General features: G+C 34.7%; 2 protein-coding genes across 2 annotated transcripts in view; both read left to right on the top strand.

Moving 5' to 3' along the window:
* The window catches only part of LOC123678100 (cilia- and flagella-associated protein 47-like), a 31,777-nt gene extending 31,037 nt beyond the window's left edge, over window positions 1-740 (top strand). Inside the window, exon 14 of the mRNA XM_045614903.1 lies at window positions 414-740. Within this exon, the coding sequence (XP_045470859.1) occupies window positions 414-721 (308 nt within the window). The 3' untranslated portion in view covers window positions 722-740. The remainder of the gene's footprint in view (window positions 1-413) is intronic.
* A 1,235-nt stretch (window positions 741-1,975) lies between these two features.
* LOC123677411 (aromatic-L-amino-acid decarboxylase-like) lies at window positions 1,976-16,412 on the top strand. Its single transcript, XM_045613909.1, has 4 exons — window positions 1,976-2,310; window positions 9,333-9,567; window positions 14,903-15,022; window positions 15,098-16,412. Exons 1-4 carry the CDS (start codon window positions 2,231-2,233, stop codon window positions 16,184-16,186), a joined length of 1,524 nt encoding a protein of 507 aa, XP_045469865.1. The 5' UTR covers window positions 1,976-2,230; the 3' UTR covers window positions 16,187-16,412.
* The last annotated feature ends 8,983 nt before the right edge of the window (window positions 16,413-25,395 follow it).

Genomic DNA, 25,395 nt, shown 5'->3' with positions numbered 1-25,395 from the left:
ATTGCCGTACTGGTAAACAGCGCGGGATACACAATAGATGTTGAGGTTGAGGTGCATGCGTGGTCGGATGATCTTTCTCCTCTCCTCTAATCTAACACTGCGAAAAAATCTACCAAAAATTGTTATCGTTCAGTAGTCGATGGGCTTTTCAATCCAAACTAGTACAACATGCCTTGAACGAAGAGCATAGAATGAAATGGAATGAAACTTCCATAATATCAAAGAAAAGTCAGTTTAGTGCATTACACATATATATTCTTTTGAAAAAGCCAGAACTTTCACTGCAGAAATATTCCTTTACTATATTACATAATCATGTAAAACAACTGTCCAAAAATATTCATTTTTACACAGTTTCATGAAACTGATAAAATGTATAACCTATTGTCACACTAACTATTTTTGATCCACAGCAACAAGGACAGTTCTGAACATCCTCAAACTGCTCTATAGGTCTTCAGAGCTCTTCTCAGAATCCAGTATTGAACTGAAAGACTTCTGCACCGGGTATCGATTGTACAATATCTACACTGAGGCCAATTCTCCTTTCACTGCTCAGAAAGAAATAGCAATAGATGATATTACTTCGGACAAAAATGTTGAAATTCTCATACATGCAAATCCAGACTCCGTCATATCGACCGGAAGTTATTATCTAGAGCTTGAAACTACTTCAATGATTTGGAAAAGATATTATAAGCTGAATTTTTACGAATCTTAATAAAAGTAATTGTCCTGCATTTTGACTTTCATTCCCTTAAATTTCTAATGATGAAAGGTCCTGCAGGGTCCGACTGATGTCCGACGGATGCTGGCAAGCCTGCGAAACGCGATGAATACCTGAAAATAAAAAAATTGTATATATTGAGATTGAGGTTTTCACGGATGGAATTATTAAAAGGAAACATTTTTTGTCCACTTTCGTGGATTTGTACAGACTGCCCGGATGCGAGCGCTTAGAACAACCTGAGTATTTACTGAAAAAACTAAGAATTTCCTAGAGCAGAAGCCAAGATAATACAAAATTTTTAAATAAGTCATTTTTCAGAAAAGCTCTGTAACTCAAGAACGAATCAATAATATATTTAATATGATCTTTTTAGTGTTATCTTATTATTTCGAAAAAAGAGAGCGGTGGTCCTTGAAGAATTTTTCTTTAAATATTATGGTTCTCGAGATGCTTCCTATGATCATCGAATTCAGGACAACCTGAACAGGCTTTCGAAAAATAAGAATAATAAAGAAATTGTAAACAAAACTGATTAGTTTTTCAAATACATATAATTATATGTAAATTAGACTTTGTACATGAATAATCTATATAAATTATTTCCAATGTTTTGTTTTATCCGCAATTGAATATTTCATAAAAATTCATAAATAAACCTTTCTATTCGTTTCGTTTCATTACCTAATAACAACATTATTTATATATATATACAAGTATTTTCCTGAACTCCTCAACTGTAGAACTATGCTCCTGCAAGACAATCGTTTAATAGCTATGCTCAGCCCTGCAGTGCAATCTCGTAAACCATAGAAATTACTGAAAAAAAAAACGTTTTAGAATTTTTCGAATATCCCGAACAGACACCAAGATTAGGAGAAATATTTGAAAGTCTTTTTTCAGAAACACCCAGCAACTCGAGAACGAATCAAGATATTTGTGATCCTGATATTTTATTATTTCGAAGAAAAAAAGATCGGAAGTTCTTGAAGATATTTTTCTCTAAGTCTTAAAGTTCTTCAGATGCTTTCAGTGGGACACCCTGTACGATAATATAAGCCCTCTAAGCGCGTCTTCCCATAGATAACTATTCCGTTCTCCTTCGTGAACATTCAAGTTCATACTGAGGAAGCAATTCCTACCAAGGATACTTTCTGGTCCATCTGAGGAAGAAACTTAACGCTCGGTTGGTTGTCGCATTTTTTTTGTCCCTATCCAATTCCAATTTCGATCCGGAGATAATTGTGATCCCGGAATATTTTCGCACAGACGAAGGGCGGAGAAAGGAGAGGTTCCGTATAAAAAGATCGCGTGGACCGACTGTCAATCTAATGTTTACCGAAACGTCTTGTCCACCTGCCCCACGCCAACAATAAGTACTGTGCGTTTGTGTAGTTATCGAAGCAACACATCATCTCGTCGATGTTTAGAAGTTTCAACGCGTTGGTGTGAAAGTGAACCTGCAAATTCATTTCGGGGTATTGAAAGTGAATCTATCCAGACATGGATATCGAGGAATTTAGGAATTTCGGGAAGGCTGCCGTGGATTATATAGCCGATTATTTCGAGACCATTAGGGACCGGTGAGTTCTTGGTTTAATGTTTTCAGTAGCGAAAGAGTTGGGTGAATTTTCATTTTTTCATAAACAATTTTACAGATTGATTCAGAATTCAGTATAAAGATTTCAGGAGCATTTTTTTCAGGTCAAAAAATAGTTATTTATTATACAAGGGAAACAAGTATTAGATTTTAGCTCGAGGTTCGCGTCGGGAGACAAAAAACCGAGAGCTAAAATCTAATATTTTTCCCGTGTATAATACACTATTTTTTTCTGTGACAGAAAAAACGACAATTTAATAGTGAAAGAACATATTATTACAATGCATCACAGTAAGAATTTTTAAACTAGTAAGCTGCAATTAGACCAGCGTTGCTAAGGAAAATTTCAAAGTAATCAAATATCTGTCAATTTAATTTTGTGATTTGATTCAAAAATTGCGAACTCGGTAATAATTGTTTAGTAGTTATCTTGTTGAATAATTTAAAGTTAAAAATGTCTGATTCCGAGTTTTCTCTGACTCCACCGGAGTTGATAGAAGCAGCGCAAGTAGCGTCACGAAAATTATTGCCAGCTAAATCGCGGAAAATTTACGAAACCGCGTATTCTAGATTTATGGAATGGAAAATGAAAAAGAAATGCAGTTCTTTCTCGGAGACAGTGTTATTGGCTTATTTTTCGGAACTGGCACAACAACAAAAGCCATCAACAGTGTGGTCGAATTATTCAATGATTAAAAGTTTGTTACGATCCAATAATAATGTAGACATTTCAAAATATTTCAAACTAATTACATTTCTGAAACAAAATGGGAAAGGATACACGCCCAAGAAAGCTGCGATCTTTACGAGTACGCAAATTAGTGATTTTTTAAATAATGCACCCGATGAAGTTTATTTAATGGCCAAGGTTGTTGTTGTATTTGGGATTGCAGGTGCTTGTCGAATTTGTGAAATCAGCCAGGTAACATTGGATGATATTGAAGATTCGGGAAAGTTATTAATTGTGAAACTGAAGCAAACAAAGAATGATGTAAACAGAAGATTCGTAGTTACTGAAGAATATATCAAGTATTACCGAATGTACCTAGCCCTTCGTCCAGCAGCAGCAAAAGATCGCCGCCTGTTTTATGCATATCGCAATGGAAAATGTATCAATCAGGTTGTGGGTAAAAATCAGTTTTATAAGGTACCTGAAACAGTAGCTAATTTTCTTCAACTTGAAAATGCTTACTCATATACAGGTCATTCATTTCGAAGATCGTCTGCTACACTTTTAGTTGAATCTGGGGGAGACTTGATGACACTAAAGAAACATGGCGGTTGGAAATCATCAACGGTCGCTGAAGGGTATGTTGATGAATCGGTGGCACACAGAACAGAAATTGCTAATAAAGTGTTCAGAACGTGTGGCAGTTCTGAAATAACTCCCGATTTGCGACCAGGTACATCAACAGCAGTTGTGTCCATGTCAGAGAAAAATATTATTTCAACACAAGGAAATTCGTCTGTTGTACCGAATAGTTCAAGGAACATGTCTTTTACGCAATGCACATTTAATAATTGTACTTTGGATATAAAGGAAATGTAACTTATGTTCAATAAAATATTCTGAAATCAAATATCTTCCTTTATCTATATGTAGATATATATATCCGGGAAAAAAGTACTCACTTTTTTCCCGGGGAAAAAAGTACTCATTTTTTTTCCGGGGAAAAAAGTGAGTACTTTTTTCCCGGATATATATTTATCTACATATAGATAAAGGAATAATAATAATTCGATCACACTATTGATGGCTTTTGTTGTTGTGCCAATTCCGAAAAATAAGCCAATAACACTATCTCCGAGAAAGAACTGCATGTCTTTTTCATTTTCCATTCCATAAATCTTGAATACGCGGTTTCGTAAATTTTCCGCGATTTAGCTGGCAATAATTTTCGTGACGCTACTTGCGCTGCTTCTATCAACTCCAGTGGAGTTAGAGAAAACTCGGAATCAGACATTTTTCAACTTTATATTATTCGACAAAATAACCACTAAACAATTATTACTGAGTTCGTAATTTTTGAAATAAATCACAAAATTAAATTGACAGATATTTGATTACTTTGAAGTTTCCCTTAGCAACGCAGGTCTATTTGCAGCTTACTAGTTTAAAAATTCAAAATTCATATCGATAACACTCTGACTTTAATATATTGTAATAATATGTTCTTTCAGGGCCCCCGCAAGGGTCATCAACGCCCGCGTGCCGAAAATATTTTGGCGCCCCAAAAAGGGGGGAAGTGGAAAAAAACGTCGCAGGATAATCGGCAAAAAATGTTTCAGTTTTTGTTAGGAATTTATTTGTAGAAGGGTTAAAAAAACTATTAGCAACCTTTATTGAATGCCTTAAGAACTTTATGCTGTCAGTTGTTGCATAATACCTTTTTTAAATGTTTCATTATTTCATTCAAGCATTCGATCAAAACCGCATTTTATTTTAATTTTGTAATGAAACTGCAGAGTTTTCAAAACCTGAGCTTTATTCCTCTTTGAATTATTCATAATATTATATTAAAATATTAATATTATTATTAATAATTATTAAATATTATTCCATACTCCCAGCCATCTTCTCCCTTTGTTGAAGTCTAGCTTTTTTTTGCTCTCGAAATTTTGCACCAGAAGGTCGTTTTCTCTTGTATGGCTCCTAGAATTTAAGAAGAACTTGATCCAAAATTGGTAAGGACATTCACCCATGATTTACTTTGCGCCATTCCTTATGAGAATAACCCGTATGTTTTCATTTTTATGAATTTAAACCTTAAATCCGAGCCTTTAAACCTAAACGGAGTTAATATTAATAATAATAATAAGTTAAGACCGATCTGAAGCACATATCCTGTTCCTGTTATAATAATTAATTTTTGGCAAAGGTGAAATATAATTTTTTTAGAATGTCAAACGGCTACGAACATCAAATAAATAATACAGCTCCAGGGTGCATATTAAAAAAAAAAATTAAGTATAATATGATGGTGGCCCCAGGTAACAAATTCAAAATATCAAAGTCGATTCAATTTTTTCACGATTACAAACAATACTTCCCTATTTGAAGCAAATAAAAATAATATTATAGTATATAGGTATGGGCTAATTTAGGATGTGCACCATTTTAAACAGAAAAAAAAATATCGAATTTTATAGACTAATAGAAATGCTAATACTGTATGTGGATAGGTTGGGTTAGGTTAGGTTAGGTTAGGTACTTACCATTTCATAAAATTTAATTTAATCACAACAAGAAACAGTAAAATAAACCACAATTACACAAAATACAAATCATTCCAATTATCTGAGTATTTTAATTTTTTGCGTCTTGACCTCAACCCCTAAACATTTCGAAACAAAATAACTATTCTTTGGATAGGTTTCTGCTGTTATAGCATAGCAAGCAGATTTTGGTAGTTTCAGAAATTCTCTGTAACATGTAGTATTTTTCCTACAGATGGTGGCGAAAGTTTCAGTAATTCCCCTGGCTAAAAGCTATCGCTTCGGTATTTATGATTGTTTATGTGTACCATATGCGTTTTAGTGATGATCGAAGAAATGGTGCCCGCCGTCCGGTGCAAGGTGGTCCATAAAGAAATCCCGTACCGACAAAGGGATGATTATTTATGATTTGTTTACTCGAAAAGAATCGTATAATTGCAATCTGTGGCCGAGGTTATTTTATAGGGATTGTGACGTTCGGGAACTTGTTTGGATGTGTAAAAGATGTCTTTGAACGTTAAAAATTGTTGGAAAAATAAACAAAAAAAATTTCAAAAACCTTTGGTCTTTCGGATTTTCATGCGGTCTATAAGAGATTTTGGCGCCCCTTAAGAGTGGCGCCCGCGTGCGGTGCACGCGTTGAACGCGCGGTTGCGGGGGCCCTGTGTTCTTTCACTATTAAATTGTCGTTTTTCCTGTCACAGAAAAAAATAGTGTATTATACACGGGAAAAATATTAGATTTTAGCTCTCGGTTTTTTGTCTCCCTCCGCTTCGCGTCGGGAGACAACATAACCTCGAGCTAAAATCTAATACTTTTTTCCCTTGTATAATAAATAACTATTTTTCAAATGGCTGTATTTTCGATAACAATGGTGGTATCCCTATTTGAAAAAAAGGTTTTTGAAGCTTGAAGTTTATAGTCTAGAGATCTCACGATAAAACAATTTTTCAAACAACGTGCACCGCTCAACCTTAATGAACACAGTATTTAAAATTTCTGCGAAATTTTTTCAGTTTTCATTTTTGGCATACAGACTTGGAATTTTTTTTCCAACATAACCACTATATGGATGAGATAACTTGTTCATTCAGCTTCAATATCCTTTTTCCAAAATTTCGACGCGAGCACTTCTCGCTGAAATAATTTTTTGAAAATTCGATCGATTGAAACAGGAAAACTGCTACATGGATTGAATTGAAATTCTGTGGGATTTTTGAGGTGATATTGAATTGTAAAACCCATACTCAACATTGATGGTTTTTTCGATATTTTCAATTCAGCGCTTGATTATCCAAAAAGCCTCCAAAAGCCCTTTTTTATCAACTTTTCATATTAATGTAGAGAACGAAAAGAATTTTTTTCCGAAAATCCGATTACTACTTCTTATAGTGAATTCATTCAAGATTTCAAACATTTTCTGGGCAATCATTGATTGGTGAGCTATTGATGGTTAAAGACAAAAAGGTCCTTTTCAATTCAAAATTGGATATTTCTGAGAGCTCTCGCATCGAAATTTTGAAAAAAGGATAAAGGATATTGAAGCTGAATGAACAAGTTATCTCATCCATATTGTGGTTAAAAATTTCCAAGTCTGTATGCCAAAAATGAAAACTGAAAAAATTTTGCAGAAATTTTAGGTACTGTATTCATTAGGGTTGAGCAGTACACGAGGCAGTACACGATGCTTGAAAATTTTTTCATCATGCTCCGAAAAGTTTTTTTTCAAATTGACATAAGACCATTGTTATCGAAAATACAGCCATTTGAAAAATCGCAAAAAATTTCAAATTTTATTTTGATCCTTTGATTAATTCCCCTAGTGTATTAACTAGAAATAAGAAGCCCAAACAACCTATATTTCAAATTTGATCTTAATATCTCAAAAACTCAAACAGAGCAATGAAGAAAAAACTAAGAAAATCTTGAAACTTCAATGCTCTGTTGTTTGGTAACGTATTTATGGAAAAAAGTCCCATTTTGACCTGAAAAATATGCCGCTGAAATCTTGATACTGAATTTTGAATATACTGTATATAAAAAAACCTAATGATGGATATCGATCATCAAGGTTTGAAACCGAAAAACGAACAAAATTTCTTTCATCCCGAAAATTTCATTATCCTCTTATAAGTTCCTACATGTTTTCAATTTCAATTTCAATCTTCATTGTTGGAATTTCCGAGATATGGATTTTTTCCTTCTTTCATCTTTGCTGAGAAAACCTTCATACTGCTTGCAGGTAGATTTTTTCTTGATTTTTAGATTAAGCACATTCTGAAATGCAAACTGGAAAATTTTAAAAGAATTTTAATCGATACTGAATCAAAGCCATACTTTTTACTATGACTAAAAATCTGATTCAATATAAGTAATTTTTCATTTCAGATATTGTAAAATATATACCTCACACTGACAATTTGAATGATAAAATTCACAATTCAAATTTCGGAATATGTAGATTTCAAACGGTGACTAAAAAAACTGATCTTCCACTTTATTTTATTTTATTTGCATGAAATTCGTAACAAAAATTCATCTTCCAAGATTGAAAACGCGATCCGCATGAATTCTTAAATACAAAATTTAACATATATTTATAATTTGTACTTCAAAAAATTCTGTACTTGGTTAATATTCATTTATTATATTGGTGCAATAATAATAGGATTGGAGTAAATTTTTTGAAGAAATCGTTCTGTTAGATTATTTTCTCATCGTTTGAAGTATGCAATACCTTGATGCTAGAATTAATGAAACTTTGTATTATCACCATATGAAAAATTTTCAATTTTATCAAGGAACTGTGATAATATTTTCCATTTATTCATTGGGAATCGAACAAGGAAAATGAGAAGAACATACACTTCTTAACGAAGTATGCTTTAATAAAAACAGCACTATAGTTTTATAATTGGAAAAAATAGTAGTATATTACCTACTATTTTTTCCAATTATAAAACTATAGTTGTTTTTATTATAGCATACTTCGTTAAGAAGTGTATGCTCTTCTCATTTTCCTTGTCCGATTCCCAATGAATGAATGGAAAATATTATCACTATTAATAACGAAGTATGCTTTAATAAAAACAGCACTATAGTTTTATAATTGGAAAAAATAGTAGTATATTACCTACTATTTTTTCCAATTATAAAACTATAGTTCTGTTTTTATTATAGCATACTTCGTTAAGAAGTGTATGCTCTTCTCATTTTCCTTGTCCGATTCCCAATGAATGAATGGAAAATATTATCACAGTTCCTTGATAAAATTGAAAATTTTTCATAAATTTTTCAAATTTTGAATATGAAAAATTTTTCATTACTACAATTCAATGTGGTCTACCAATTATTTGAATTGAATTGTATCAACAGTGGTTTTCGATAAATGAGTTTTGAAAATTTTTTTTCTTGAATTCCCGAATGCAATTATTGCATTTTCAGTTGGTTAATGAATAAGAGTTCAAAAGCTCTTAACGCCGTTTCACTGCTTTTCTCGGATTTTTATTTAGAGATAATTCCATGAAGTTACAAAGTAACTTAAGATTTCATTAACCATAATAGATCGAAATGAAATTCAAGATATTTAATTCGGGATTGTACTCTGTATTCCGATTAGTTTAGAGTACCTACCTATAAGAAGCATATTGATAGTTTGACCTCCGTGGTATCCCTTCCTGAAAGTGGATGATATTCTTCATATTATAAAGAGAAGATTCAATGGACATTAACATTCATTGAGCTGTTCAAATTTTATTTTATTTTAACCACGAATTTCCTAATTTTCAGTCCTGTTTTGCCTAATGTGGAACCTGGATACCTGAAAGATCTCATTCCAGACGAAGCGCCACAGGAAGGAGAACCGTGGCAAGATGTCCTGAAGGACGTAGACAGAATAATTATGCCAGGTCTAACGCATTGGCATTCTCCCAATTTTCACGCTTTCTATCCAACCGCAAACTCATTTCCAGCAATTGTGGGGGAGATGTTGAGTGCTGGATTTGGATGCATTGGACTCAGCTGGGTAAGGAACGGGGTTAGATTTTATTTGGGATTTTTCAACAATCAATGATCAGTTCCAGAGGGGCGGTTTTTGCAGGATATAATATCATGTAGAATTACGATGAAAGTTTTTGTAGATTTTTTTTTCAATTGAAATTGTTCTCAAATGAATTGTACTGTCACGAGCCTGCCCAATCGGAGCTAGTGCAGTATTGGAACATGGTATGAATGGTATGAAATGTACATGCTACATGTACTCATGCGAGTCGTCCAACTTGGTTTGAACAGACTAAATTGAGAGACTTGCATGAAAGTGCAAGGTTCCAGCTTGAGTAGGGCTAGAAGTTTGGCTGAAGGAATTCGAACAAAACCGATTGCGTACAGACTGGCAGGAAATAAACAGTGTTTTGTTGACTTCTGACTATGAAAATGAGATTTTTCAACGATGTATCAAGATCTACTTCATGTCTTGGAAATTCCTTTCAGAAATCGAAGAGTAGCAGTTAATCTTTCGTGAAGTCTTTTTTCAATGAACATTATAATGCAACATAGTAATTCCTCATAAGTGCCGACATCCATTCTGAGATAGTTCAGCTAATTGCGGGGTTCCAGTCGAAATTCTTCTAATAAATGTGTATACTTACCCCTATTCTGAAACCAATATTTGCTTCACCGTTACCATTTTTTGGATTTTGATCTCACATTTAATGCAACATCTGTAACAATAAGTAACAAGAAGTATCGAAGTCGATGTAGAAGTCGCCGAGTAAGTTGGTACATGTAGAGATGCACCGAGCAACAGACTTCTTAGCCGACTTTGCTTGACATGCCAGGTTGACCGACTTGCATTCGTGCATGTAGCAGGCTCAACATAAGGGAGAATCGGTCAGATATCGGGAGCCGTATAGATAAACAGAAGTAGGGTACACCCGAGGTTTGAATTATTGACTTACAAATTTTGTGCGTTGTAGCCTCTTTCTGTTGAAAATAAATAATTCCTATTTTTATTCCTTATTGTTAAAGATAGGCAACAAAAACATTCGAACGTACTGCGGCTCCTCGCTCTTAAAAAAATACGGCCCAATTACGCCAAATTAGAAGAATGTACACCAAATTGTGACCCATGTAGGGTTTAGACGCCGTTCGTAAATGTTGTACAAGCATAAAGCAAAATCGTCTAGTTATTGGTAGTCTCTAGGCTATAGCTACCGGATAATGCACATCTGGTGAGGGTCTAATCATTCTGCAACATTCTCCACACTGCTTTACGTTTCAGCTTTAGTTCAACAAAGCTAAGAGACAGTCACATTTTTTAAATCGATACTGGAAATCCAGTGTTGAGTTAGAATTTTCTACCAAGAAACCTTTGAAAATGCCTATACCGCAATTGGAGGCGAACGAAACGTCAGGTGAAAACAGGCTGAAAGGCCTGGAATTTATTAACTCTATTGAAAATTCTGGTTATGAAAGCCTTCTGCATTATATCAATCCTGGTTCTCCCAAGTGTTATCGTGCTAAAGATCAAGGTCCCATAATCAAGGCTCACATCACTCTGCAGTTCCATCTTTCTATCTATTCTGTTCGCATTAGGCTAGTATTTAAGCTTAATTTAGTAACTAATCGTGTTTGAACAATGAAAATTTAGTCGAGTAGTTTAGCAAGTAGTTTAGTTAAGTCGATCCATTTTGTTCTATGATTTTCAACGGGCGAGTATTAGTAGAACCTCTCATCATGTGTCCGTGCTCAATGATTTACCGACTAAACAAGTGCGAACATGTCAAATTAGTTGCCGCAAGAATGTCATTTCGCTGGAGCAAAGAAACAAAATCAAAATTTGTTTCCAAATATGTAGAATACGAATGTTTGTGGAATATTCCCCGTATTATAAAAAGAAACAAATCAAACAATCCTCATACTTGGATTGGAGTTCTTATCCCATAGTGATGGAAAAAAATTTTCTGAAGCACGTCGTATGATTTTGTTTGGGGAGCATCTTTTGACGTATATTTGAGGCTTGAACAACCACCGAAGAGGGGACGCTTGAACCCCTTTAAATTAAATAGGGGAGAGGGGTTCAGAGATACTTCATTTGAAAGTTCTCGGAAGCCTCTTCACAACGGTGTAAGAAAAACGTAATTTTGACGAACCGTTTTCACCAAAAACCAGTTTTTAGCTCAAATGGTCCACCTTGAATATTTTGGTTATTTTACAATGTACCGGGTTTTTCACCATAATTTGACCCCCCCTTCAACTTTGTTACTGAAAAAAGTACAAAAAAATGTTTTCTACAAAAGTTTCACGAAATCGACTAGTGTTTTTTAGAATGATTTCAAAAAATGAAATATATACAGAGTGGGCAACATATTGATTGCAACTTCATTTTTTCAAATGGAACACTGTATATTTTTCTATATTTGACTAGCTCTTTTTCCCTTGATTTCGAATATATAACATATATTTGGTCTATCTTTCTTATTCTGAGTACCACAGAGTTTCAAATTTTAAGAACCACCTGGCAAGCTAAGTACATTTTTCAAGTGGAAGGCTGCGATAATTCAAAATGCCCTGTTTTGAGTTATCTCATTGTCAACGATATATGACATACGTTTGTCATTGAATGGAAATATTCATCGAATATGGACTACACAAAAGCGGAAAAATTTGAAATATTTTCACTTTATGTGAAGAACAATAAAAATAAGAAAGCTACAAGGAGAGAATATATAGAGTTGCATCCAAATCATTGAATTCCAATTTATAGTGAAAAACGTATGTCATATCGTTGCCAACGAGATAACTCAAAAAAGGGCATTTTGAATTATCGCAGCCTACCACTTGAAAACTGATTAGTGAGCAGGCTAGGTGCTTTTTAAAATTTGAAACTTGTGGTACTCGGAATAAGAGAGATAGACGAAACATTTGTTATATATTCGAAATCAGGGGAAAAAGAGCTAGTCAAATATAGAAGAATATACAGGGTGTCCCATTTGAAAAAAAGAGGTTGCAATCAATATGTTGCCCACTCTGTATATATTTCATTTTGTGAAATCACACTAGTCGATTTCGTGAAACTTTTGTGGAAAACATTTTTTTGTACCTCTTTTAGTAACAAGGTTGAAGGTGGGGTCAAATTATGATGAAAACCCCGGTACAAGCCCATTTTTATCAAGCCCTCTTTACAACAATCCAAAAAAAATCACATCCTTAAAAAATTGAATTGTTTTATCATGCTCTCACTTTTTATTCCAATCCAACCATCAGGGTATTGCAAATTGAGATATTGGCCTCGGTATTGGCAAACTAGTGCGGCGTAGTGAGGTGGAGCTCCATCTTGTTGGAAAAGCAATTGTCGTTCAAGTAGTAGAGGATCGTTTTCGAATTATTCTTCAATTAACGGATCAATCGCATTCTTCAGCGTTTCCAGATAAATTTCGACATTAAAATTAGCAGAAATAAACAGAGGTCCAATTAGGTGGTCTGCCAATATTCCTACCCTACATCCCACATAAGGATTCGTATCATTCCAAAATCTACAGTTATGCCGGTAAACCTCTCCATTATGTGAAAAAGTTCATTCGCCAGAAAGGCAAACGTGCAAGAAATTTGGGTTATTTTTGATACGCTCGGCCATAATTTCGCAAAACTCTCACCTTTGATCCAAATCATCATCATTCAATTCATGAATTAATTTAATTTTGTACGGATGCAACTTGTGTTTGTGTCATATTCTGAAAACGTTGGATTGGCTAATAATGTAAGCTGCAGAAAGTTGTTGTACAGATTGCGTGTTCAGCAGTTGGACATGTCTCAATACCACAGCTCCTTTTTCATAAATCACAATTCCAATGGGTGCCGTTTTTTATCCATAACTGAACCCGTCCCAACAAATTTTGAAACAAATTTTGAAATCAAATTCATTACGTACTTATGGCGAACGCTACGTTCAGGATAATTTTGATTAAATATCCTTGCAACCGTTCGGGACGATTTTGATTTTGGTAATACAAGCTTACCAGCTCTGCACGTTCTTGCAATGTGTACACCATAATTATTTTTTAAATTTTAAACAAATTGGCAAAGTAATAAATCAACAGATTGATTTATAATATATCAAATAATCGAAGAGAGGTATTATAACCAGATAAACACGCGAAATGAGGAAATGTTTTGATTTGTTTATTTATAGTTTTAGAGAATTTGCTTATAACTCTAGAAAAAAAATTTCAATTCAATTTTTTAACTTTGTTAAATAGGCTCAATAAAAATGGATTTGTACATTGTAAAAATAATCAGAATATTCAAGGTGGCTCATTTGAGCTCAAAGAATGATGTTTGGCGAAAACGGTTTATCAAAATTACGTTTTTCATACATCTTCGTAAAGAGGCTTCCAAGACCTTTCAAATAAAGTATCACTCAACCCCTCTACCAACTCTATTCAATTTTGGGATGAGAAATATATTGGCTCTTCTGAGTGTACTTAAACTGCATTCAGTAGCAAGAAAGTATAGAACTACTGGTAATTTAGTAATTGCAGGAATGGCCCTTCTTAGAAGGGTATAAATATAACCTTTTAAGGTTGTGTGAATTTTATGTTAATGAAAATAGAGTCCCAAATTCAGCGTAAAAATGCTGAATTTGAGGCTCTATTTTCATTAACATGACATTCACACAACTTTCGGACATTCTCAAACTATCGAAGTACTCTTTGCGATCTCCCAATACTGATTCCTTCAGAAAACGCAGAGTAGCTCCTATTTTATTTCTCCTTTCGATCCAATTTCGTACCCATTCTTCCTTTTTATCAATCACACAAATTTTGTCATCCACCTCTTCTGAAAGAGGCAATACGATTAGCTTAATCACTTTATTTATTTTATTTCGTTGTATGCGGTTCATATTCTAAAACACTAGTCACTTGTGAACTGTACTAAAGCAAAGTGCGAACGATTTTTGGACAGAAGAGAACATTTCATTCACTAAATTACTCGCCACCTGACTAAAATAATAGCCATTATGCAAACCAGCCTTAACAGTGCGTGCGGGTTTCGATCTGTTTTGTTTTCAATGTCTACTCAATCATGCATACCTATTTATTATATTTGATAATAGCAATAATGAAATATTCTTGATACTGTTCCACTTTTACGATACCGATGAAATTCAAAAGCTGTTTACCTATCGTATATATTCGGCATTTGTATTTCCATTTCTATTCAGGTAGTCATAAAAATTACATTTAACCAAGTGTAAACCACCTGGATGAAATCACTTTATTTCGTTTATTCATCCGAACAAAGTTCAATATGAATCCCCCTTGATGAGTTGAATACTTATTTCACGTAATTTCTAATTCCAGATTGCTAGTCCAGCATATACTGAACTGGAAGTGGTGATGATGAACTGGCTCGGAAAACTTCTAGGACTCCCAGAAGAATTTCTAAATTGTTCCGATGGTCCAGGCGGAGGTGTTATACAGGTGAGTCTAGCATCTAATATAAATATTTCCTTCGAAAATCCTCATAAATAAATAAATAATTAGTTATATTTTTAGGGATCGGCTAGTGAAGTCACTTTCATCGGACTACTTGCTGCCAAAGAAAAAAAAGTTGCAGAGTTGAAGGCCCAAAACTGTCCTCTAACCGATGCAGAAATCAAGGGAAAACTTGTAGCATACTCCTCGGACCAGTCAAATTCTTCAGTTGAGAAATCCGGTCTCCTAGGTTCGATGCCAATGAGACTACTCCCAGCAGACGAACACGGTATTCTTCGTGGGAGTGTCCTATTGGAAGCCATTCGGAAAGACAAGGAAAAAGGTCTTATACCGTGTTATGTCGTTGCAAACCTTGGCACTACCCCAACCTGCGCATTCGATAACTTGGAAAAATTCGGCCCAATATGTCAGAAAGAAGGTTTATGGCTTCACGTTGATGCTGCCTATGCAGGTGCTGCTTTTGCTTGTCCCGAATACAGGCATTTGAATAAAGGTGTTGAATATGCCGACTCCTTCAACTTCAATCCCCATAAGTGGATGTTGGTAAACTTCGATTGCTCGGCAATGTGGGTTAAAAATGCAAAATATCTAGTGGAAGCTTTCAACGTCGAAAGACTGTACTTGAAGGATCAACACAAAGGTTTGGCCCCAGAATACAGACACTGGCAAATAGCTCTCGGGAGAAGATTCAGAGCCTTAAAACTATGGTTTGTCCTCAGAATGTATGGAGTTGAAGGTATCCAGAAACATATCAGACACCAGATCTCTTTAGCCAAGTATTTTGAGGATCTTGTTTGTAGTGATAGCAGATTTGAAGTGTGCTCTTCCAGTATGGGACTGGTCTGCTTCAGACTGAAAGGAATAGATGCTTTAACTCAGAGGCTATTAAAAATTGTAGGAGAAAAGAAGTCGATATATTGTATTGCAGGTAACCATAACCACAAATACTGCATACGATTTGCTATATGCAGTAGGTTGACTGAAAAGGAAGATGTTGAATTCGCTTGGAAGGAATTCAAATCAGCTGCTCATGAAGTGTTTGCGATGGAAAAAACATATAATATTATCGATGAGAAAACAGAAAAAAAAATTCACGATATTCACATAACTTCACCAATATGTGAAATATTACATGAAAAAACGAAATAAATCCTCTAACCCTTTATCTCATCCAACACACTTATTATAATGTATAATTGATCACAGTGTACCTAGAGGTTTCTAGTTTTTAGAGAATAATAATATTTTTGAGGAATAAATAATTATGTGATAACACTTATGATATTGAATCTTCATTATCTAATGGGATGTAATTGGAATTATTATTGTCCACTGAGAATTTGAACCAAATAAATTATATATCATTTGAACTCGAGAATATAGTTTTCTTTTTATATCATTCCTATACTATAATAATACAAGTTACACATCCAAATTTTTCATATCTTTATTACAGAAATGTTTCACCATATTGTTTTTGTAACAAATTTGTGTTATTTGTTCCCAAAAGAATATGTGAGAATTTTGAATAGCATTCGGTAAATGTAATTCTTTAAAGGTCTTATTGAAAATAGCAAATATTCTAACTTTATTGAACGGTCAAATCTTCTATTAGATATGCACAAAAATACAAAATTCTAATCATATTTTGAGATAAGGTTTAAAAAACTTCCAAGAATCGTTATTGCTTATAATAAACCAAAATGGAATGAAAAACACTCCTTACTTCACAATATGGTTCACCTCTTAAAATATCTCAAATCATTATAAAGATGAATGAAAAAGATTTTGGAACATCAAAGATTCAGACCAGGTTTCCTGCATTCAATACGTTCGTCATCATTGGTTGAGTTATTCTATACTGATGAGCTCAGAAAAAAACGAAACCAGTCTATCGATACTTTTTGGTATAATCAACCTAGTGCTAGTATGATTTCTCTAATAACAAAAAATTGAAATATTTATATAAGGTGTAGCAATAAGTAATACATTATTTTTCCAATAGTTGGCTGTACTTATCTTTTGTGACAGTTTTGTGATCAGTTGACTCAGTTGGTTTTGAGCGCGCGTCAAATATGAACACTAGCTAAGATGTCTAAAAACCTGGTGTATGGACTGATTAGCCTTTTGTTTTGCCAATTTTGAGAATATTAGTTTAAGCTTTTAATTGGCTAGGATCGGGTTTTAATTGATGTATCCTGTCAAAATCAAAGGAAAAAAGATCGAAATGAAAGGTATGACATTGCGGCGCCGCCACGAAATAAATTATTTTCAATTTGGTCGAATCTCATTCCATTCAAAAATTAACGAGTGCATTCAACATATTTTTAGACATCTTAACACTAGCAAAGGGTGAAATACGCCATATTTTACAGTTTGTCTTCGATACAGGCAAAAATACTAACCAGGAACCCTATGCTTGACAAGTGATCTTTTTGACGTACATGTTTCACGAACGAATGGTTAAAGCGCGAGCGGTTTTCCAAAATCTATTCTTGATGACCGTCATTAACCTGTTCAAAAACGTTTACTCCCAAAAGCCGGCACCATTGTAAAATTTCGCAGATGAGATGAAATGTCATCAATTTATGTTCCGTCAATTCAAATTGAAAAAAAATTCGACGTGAAATTGTTCACCAATATTTAAACATGTCCCAACAAATGGAAAGATGAATTCGAATAAATGATAGTCAAAAAAATTGTGTGAGTTTTTGAAAAATTACGCGGATCTTTAAAAGGATAAATTCACAAAATGCACAAAAAAAATGGGCAGAAATTTGTAACATACTTAATAATATATGCCGAGTGCATCTAGCAATTGGAAGAATTGAAGAAAGGTTAAGGCCCGGTGCACACATCCGACTATTGCAGTTACGACACCCGTTGCGGTGTCGTACCTATTCAATGCACACTACATACGACACCGTCATGGTTGCGGAGCCGGATCAATTCACTTCAAAGAAGAGCTCAATATCCAATTCCCTCTCGGCCATTGTGCGAACTCACGACAAACGTCGTATGTGTGCGCAGGCCAATTTGGAATAGAGTACTGAGAGATCGCATGTACGACTGCGGCACAGTTGCGGCCTAGAGGGACATGCTACCAAAAAACGACCGTATGCTGGCAGTTACGACGTCGCAACTGCACGGCGGGTAGTGTGCATGCTCCCATTTGATTCTTTGTACCACAGGCCGCAAGTACGACACAGCAACGGTGTCGTAACTGCAAAAGTCGGATGTGTGCACCGGGCCTAAATTTGTTGAGTTGGCAAGAACCAAAGTGAAAGTGAGCGAAAAAGGCATGTAAGAAGAACAGGCAGCGGACTTCTATGGAAAGCAAATTATCCAAAACGGAAATGAATATAATAGATATTTTTAAAATAGTATCTTTTGAGAGACATAGTGGGACTTAGTTCCTGAGAAAACTACTTTGATGAATTGTTTCGCAGGGTGATGCCCAAAGTATTTCATCATTGCTTTATCAATGGACAAGTTTTCATGCAAAATTCCAAATGTTGAAATTTTTTGTTGAGGATATTCATCAATGGTCGAACTTTGTACATTTTGTCGTTCTTATCCAGCTTCGAATTATCAGCCAAATAAATTTACAGTTTCAATGCTGTGAATCTATTTCTGATTACCTATATTATTTTATATGAATGGAATACCTACATCTTCATCCGAATTCCAATTGAGATGTTGTTCACAAGGTAATTTTCTGGTAGCAAGTGAAGAGAAGGAATCCGATAAAAATCTTAAATCTTCATTTCATCATGAGTGACGTTGAATTTATTATTGTTCTCGGAGATTGCGTGAATATTAGTTTGGTGTACAATATACACCACCACTTCGTCGTTGAATAATTTTTCGAAAATTTGCAAGGCATTCAATCCAGACAATTCGTCACGAACCTTACTCAATCGGAAATACAGATCCATTAGTGCTCTCAATATTCATATTTACAGATGTTTGACACCACTTTGGTAATGCTTTTCTCTGTCTTTTCCCAGATTTCTTCTCTAAATTAGACAACGTTATGGTATCATCATCATCCCACTCATATTAGAAGTCATTTTTATCTTCCTGTACGAATGTATTCATTTCCAATTCTCCAGGAACATCTATTGGCAGAGTAGCTTCCATCAAGTCATCATCATCATCAAATTCCTCCTCGTCAGTTTGATGATCCACTTCAAGTGGAAATATAAAGATATCGATTTCAGACTCAGTGGATCAGATGTCTCCAAACCCATCTACCGCATCCGCTAATCTGGCGTTTTTTTTTCATAAAATGAGGACGTAGGAATGATTTTTAATGACATTTTTGAAAATTCGAACTGAATATAAAAAACTAATGTCCAACATTGACATAACCGACTGTATCCAATTAAGTACAGATAAGTTTGCAACAATATAAAAAAAAAATAAAGCAAATAAACGTGTGATAAATCATTCATCATGCGAAATATAATTATTATGCAAAAACTATAGGCACTATTCATGATATTGTCCACTCACCTAATGTAACAGCAGTGGCGACGCCAGCTTTCAAAAACAGGGGTGGCCAAGAGGAAGCCAGTTTTTTTGAGGGGGGGGGGGCAAAGTAAAGCGAAATTAAAGTTCTGCTAACCTTTTAGCCTTAGTTTGTCAGGTGGCAGCAATGTTTTAGATGAAAATTATCCAATTGATCCTTTTTTTATATGGAAAATCCATTGCTCATTAACAAAAAATCATCATTATTTGATGTTTTAGTATTTTTTTAACATTTCTGACCATCCTACCTATATAGTATCATATATCATTTTCAAGGGAAAAAATATCGAATTCAACGAAGTAATGATATATAGGGTGTTCCATCAAAAAAAATATAGGTTTGTATTGAATCTTCAAAACCATACCCCGAGAAAAAAAATTGAGTACGCCACTGGATTCTACGCAGAATTCTGAATCAGATGTAGTTTTTACCTCAGCATTATTCCTAATAACTTCGGAGATAAAGGAGGGGTCCGAAAAGTATCAATTTCCAAAATCGCCCTGTATCTTTTGAACGGAAACAGTTATGCAAAATCTGATTAGACCAACTTCAGTTTCACGAAAAAGTAGGACAGGAACGTGAAAACCGCAAGGCTCTATCTTAAATAACAAGCGAGAAACCTGGCAGTCTCACCCAAAATGGGATGCACTGTACAGAATAATAAATTTGGGCTATTTAATGATAGATGTCTACATAGTCGCAATAATTTGGTGTACCCAAATGGGTACCGTGGACAATAATGGGTTAAGCTTATTCAATATTAGCCCTATTCTGTAACTCCAAATCGAATAGAGGTGGTATGGATCTAATAGCCATGCACCGGTATCGTTTCGACATGGTGTTCTCAAAATCAAATTAAATTACTATGGATATCAATCAATTAGGAAATACATTTGGCGATAGCAAGCCCTAATGAGTGCAAGTGTCTTTCAGCGTCAATCTGGATATTTATGACTATGATAATGCTTTTTTCATGGGAATTAACTTTGTCGATATTGCTGTATGTTGTTCATGAACGAATAAATTATATTTTTATAATAAATGGATTTAAGTCGGTAAGTAATTTAAGCATAGATAATAGTATATTATTCGACGAGTGGAACTCATCTGCGTGAGATATGACCTACATTTTCGCTCGTTACATAATATACTACATATTATCAATGCTTAAATTACTTACCGACTTAAAATACTCACTCTTTCGATAGATCAAATGTTGAAAACGAATGTGATTAATATGTGCGAACAAACAGTTATTTCGAAAATTGGTTTCCAGAAATTTTTGAGGAATCAATTCTCTTCCATAATTCCTAAATAATAGGATATGACGAACATCTGAACTTTAATGAAAGTGTAAGACACAGTATTATATGGATCCAAACCACGTCAACTCCTCATTAACATCAATATAAAGCCATAAAATGTGAGATAAGGATTTACCTCGGGATTTACATAGATGATTTGAATTATTTTAAAATTACTTAATCGTTGAATTATCTACCATAAAACGCTTTCACCTTCATCATCAGTTTTTCGAAGATACAGTGTATGAGAAGTTGCAAAAAAAAATTTAAAATATAGTTTGCATTGTTTTTTTGTCTTCATGTTCTTTCTCACGGAATCAGATATCAACTTTTACGAATGGTTATCCAACCGCCCAAAAATTTGCGATACGAAAATTTCAAGGTGATAATGCCTTACTATCAATATTTTGGTTACTGTTTATTTATAGTACTATAAGGAGTTATTACCGCAAAGTCAATAGCAATAGCTTTATTCCCTGAATCCTGTACACAAATATACAAAGAAATGGAAAACCGTCAATAACAGAAAAAAAAATTCAAACTACATCCTAGAATCTATATCACAATAACTCAAAAATTCTGAAATAGAATAAGATTCTATATTAATAATCAAGTCTGTGAGATTTTTCCTGAATTTCCTAATACCAATTATGTCTAGTACATTTTTGGGTAGATTATTATAAAATTTAATACACATATACTTGGAAGTTTTATCAGTTAATGTAATTTTATGTATCGGAAAGTGAAAGGGAATGGTACGTCTTGTGTTATTAATATTTTTGAGATCCTCAAAATAATGGGGACTTGTTTTCACAGAAAGAACGCACTCCAAAACAAACAATCCAAAGAAAGTAAGAATTCTATTCTGTCGGAAGCCCCTCTGCATGATTCTCTATATTTTAGACCAATCATAGATCTTAAAGCCGACTTTTGCAATCGGAACCACTACCTCAAATCACGATTCCGTACCTGCAGGCGCGGATCCAGGCCCCACTTTTGGGGGGGGAACTTTTAGATACTCAAAATACTGAAAATGTGGACCCCAGACACTTTCGCCATTTTGGGACGTCATTTTTTTTGCCGTTCATAGATATGGATCTTCCCAAAATGTATTGAAGGTGAAATTTTTGCTGATATTGTAATTATTTGAGCCTAAGTATGTCAAATTCTAGGAGGGACGGCAAAATTTAAGAGGTGCCTGGGTCATTTGGGGGGGGGGGAACGTTCCCCCAGTTCCCCCCCCGTGGATCCGCGCTTGCGTACCTGAGTATAGAATCAAAATTCGCAAAATAAATGGATCTCAAAAGTTGCTTATTTACCCGTCGAGATAACACCCTCATCATATAAATAGCCCGATTGAGTCTTTTGCATAGATGATGAATATGTTCGCAATTGATTATAACAATAATAATATGCTTTATTTATCCCCACATGAAATAATACAAAAAAAGTAATACACATGATTGCAAATAATTTTCCAAAACCAAAATATTCCTTCATAAACAAAAATTTATACATTCTTTACAAAAATTGAATAATGTGATTTATTTCTGTTGGATAATAATAAAGACAATTTGGAACTAACTGTAATTATTTTATATTAATATTCCCTCTGTAACCATTTAAGACGAATCTTGTGAATGGTTATTTGACTTGAAAATATTTCCTGATTGAAGCTGTTCCAATACGACCTAACAGAAGCCAAGGAGTTGGTATGTTTGGTTTCATCTAATCTGAGCGTTTTTCAAATCGACCAATTGAGTTACACGCTGTCGGGACTGAGAGAGAAGCCATCGCTTTATAGTTTTCTTGAAGAGCTGTTCTGTAGTTATTGCCTGTACATCCTGAGGTAACTTGTTATATGTCCTTGGAGCAAGAAACACGAAGGATCGCTGACCAATAGTTTTCCGCATTTTTGGTACATTATAAAATAACTTCCGTGTTCCATAGCTGTGAGACACCAGATCTTGATTACTTTTGGTCTTGAAATGGTACTGAAGAATGCGAGCACAGTACAGCTGTCTAGGATCGAGCAGTTCAGATTCTTCATAGAGATCATCTGACGGGTAGGTAAAATCTTTTCTCATTAGTATCCTAAGAAATCTCTTTTGGATCAGTTCGATTTTTTTCATGTGAACATTAGTGGCACCCCCCCAGACCAAAATTCCATACGAAAGCAAAGACTGAACGAGTGCCATGTATAGAACCCTCAGCTGCCCGGCGTCACAAAACCCAGAGCACAATCGATACAAAGGTAGCAAGCTTCTAAGTTTCTTCGTTAATGCATCGATGTGGTAATTCCATTTCAGACAACAGTCTACAACGATACCCAAATATTTAATTTCAGTTTCCATCCTCACAGTATTGATGTTAGTTTCTCGAGATATGGAGAGTTCTGTGTATTCCGGAAGCCCAGATGGGACATTACAAAAGGGCATATAGACTGTCTTTTCCGGATTGTAGGTCAACAGCTTAGAGTCGAAGTAGTTCAGCACTTTTTTGAGATCTTCTTCTACAATTTGTTTCAGCACCCACCAATCCTGTCCTCTATAAAAAATAGCTGTATCGTCAGCAAATGCTATGATCTCTCCGGATATAGGCAAGGAAAAAAGGTCATTCAAGTAGATTAAAAAGAGGAGAGGCCCAAGGACAGTACCCTGGGGCACTCCATACTCAACCTTAGTAGTAAAGCTTCCGACCCCGCTCACCACCACCACCTGCTCTCTATTATTTAAGTAATCTTCAATTAATTTGTACTCATTTCCTCTGAATCCAAAATTTTCTAGAGACGTGAGCAGGCCACGGTGGGGAACGGTATCAAAAGCCCTTGCCAAATCTATGTAGATGCACATAGCTGGCATTCCATCATCTAGTGCTTTATATATCTTGGACATGAGATCTGCCATGGCATCCTCTGTAGACTTCCCAGGGATGAATCCATATTGTCGGCGAGATAATAGTTCATATTTTTCCAAGTAAGATGTTATTCTGTTTTTCAATAGTTTCTCGAACACCTTGCCCAAGGTAGAAATTACTGATATCGGTCGATAATTGCAGGTTAGATGTTTTTCGCCGTTTTTATAGACTGGAGTTATTACTGCCCTCTTGAAAATTGATGGAAACGTACCCTCTTGTATGCACTTGTTTATAACACACGTGAGAGGTGGGGTTATGAAATCTATCAGGCGTTTCAGAATTTCAGATGTAATTCCATCTCCTCCAGGGGCTTTTCCGCACTTCAATGTTCTGATAACACTCTTTACTTCTTCATCATGAGTTTCAACAAGACCAAATGAGTTAATAAGCCTGCTTTGATAGTTAACTTTAGTCGTCGGTTCCCTAATATTAGCGGCAAGTTTTTTACCAATCTCGGAGAAGTATTTCGCAAAACAGTCAGCAATATCTTTTTTGTCTGTTAGTTTCTTATCTTCAGTCTTGAGAAACTTGATGTCCGAATTCTGTTTGCTGTTGCCACTCATCTCTCTGACAGTTTTCCATAAGTTTTTTGTATTTTCCTTGTTTTTGTTTATCTGACTTCTCATATAATTGTTCTTTGTTTTCTTTATTAGATCATTTAAGGAGTTTCTGTATTTCTTGAAAGTAATTTTTAAATCTTCATCTTGAGGATTTCTCAACATTTCCCTGTGTAGTGAGTTTCTAGTCATAATAGACTTCATAAGACCATTCGTCATCCAGTCTTTCCGCTTTTTTTCGGTGCTCCTTATTCTTATATTTTTCGTGCAGTATCTTATCAGATCGGACAGTCTACTCATCAGTATTTTAGACATTTCTTCCGCGTTTTCTCCGTCGTAAACATTCTCCCATTTTTCTTTCCTTACTTCCTTCTCGAGTTGTTCATAATTTATAATTTTTCTATAATTCTCAATTTTTTCTTCGCTAATTTTGGTTTTCCCAGGACTGGAGAATCGCACGAGAACTGGGTTATGATCAGTCACATTGATTCGCCAAGCGACAGGAGTAAACTGTTCCAAACATTTGCTTCTAATAAAAATGTGGTCAAGACAACTCAATGTATTACCCTGTTTTCTAGTATAGGTGTTTATAGCCGATACATAGCCCCTCTCATAAAGAATATTCTGATATTCATTCGAAATATCGTTTTCCCGATCAAGAAGATTGATATTTATGTCACCAACAAAAAATGAGACTTCACAATTGGTTCTACATTGGTCTAGAAAACTTCCGAGGCCATCCAGAAATTCCGTCTCGGGCTGTGATGGAGAACGGTATAGACATATCACCTGTATTACTTTATCATCACACAGTGTAATTTTCAGTTTTAAAGCCTTAATATTATTTAATTTTACAATTTCAGACTGCCATGTGTATGTACTTTTGATAAAAACTAAAACTCCATCATTTTTATTTATATCACCCTCATTGTATATACTAGTGTATCCAGAAAGTTGATAAATATCCTTGTTTTCTATTTTGAATGTTTCAGTTAAAACGATGCAGTCAAGTTCCACTTCTAGTTGATCAACAATAATGCTAAGTTC

This window comes from Harmonia axyridis, chromosome 4 (genome assembly GCF_914767665.1).
Source record: "Harmonia axyridis chromosome 4, icHarAxyr1.1, whole genome shotgun sequence".
NCBI lineage: Eukaryota > Metazoa > Arthropoda > Insecta > Coleoptera > Coccinellidae > Harmonia > Harmonia axyridis.
This window is presented reverse-complemented; position numbering and strand designations above follow the sequence as displayed.

Bases quoted from the DNA above. Each gene is read 5' to 3' on its own strand.
- LOC123677411 (XM_045613909.1), top strand. From the start codon at position 2,231: ATGGATATCGAGGAATTTAGGAATTTCGGGAAGGCTGCCGTGGATTAT. The intron at 2,311-9,332 runs GTGAGTTCTTGG...CCTAATTTTCAG, and splicing joins TTCGAGACCATTAGGGACCG to TCCTGTTTTGCCTAATGTGG. The intron at 15,023-15,097 runs GTGAGTCTAGCA...TTATATTTTTAG, and splicing joins CAGGCGGAGGTGTTATACAG to GGATCGGCTAGTGAAGTCAC.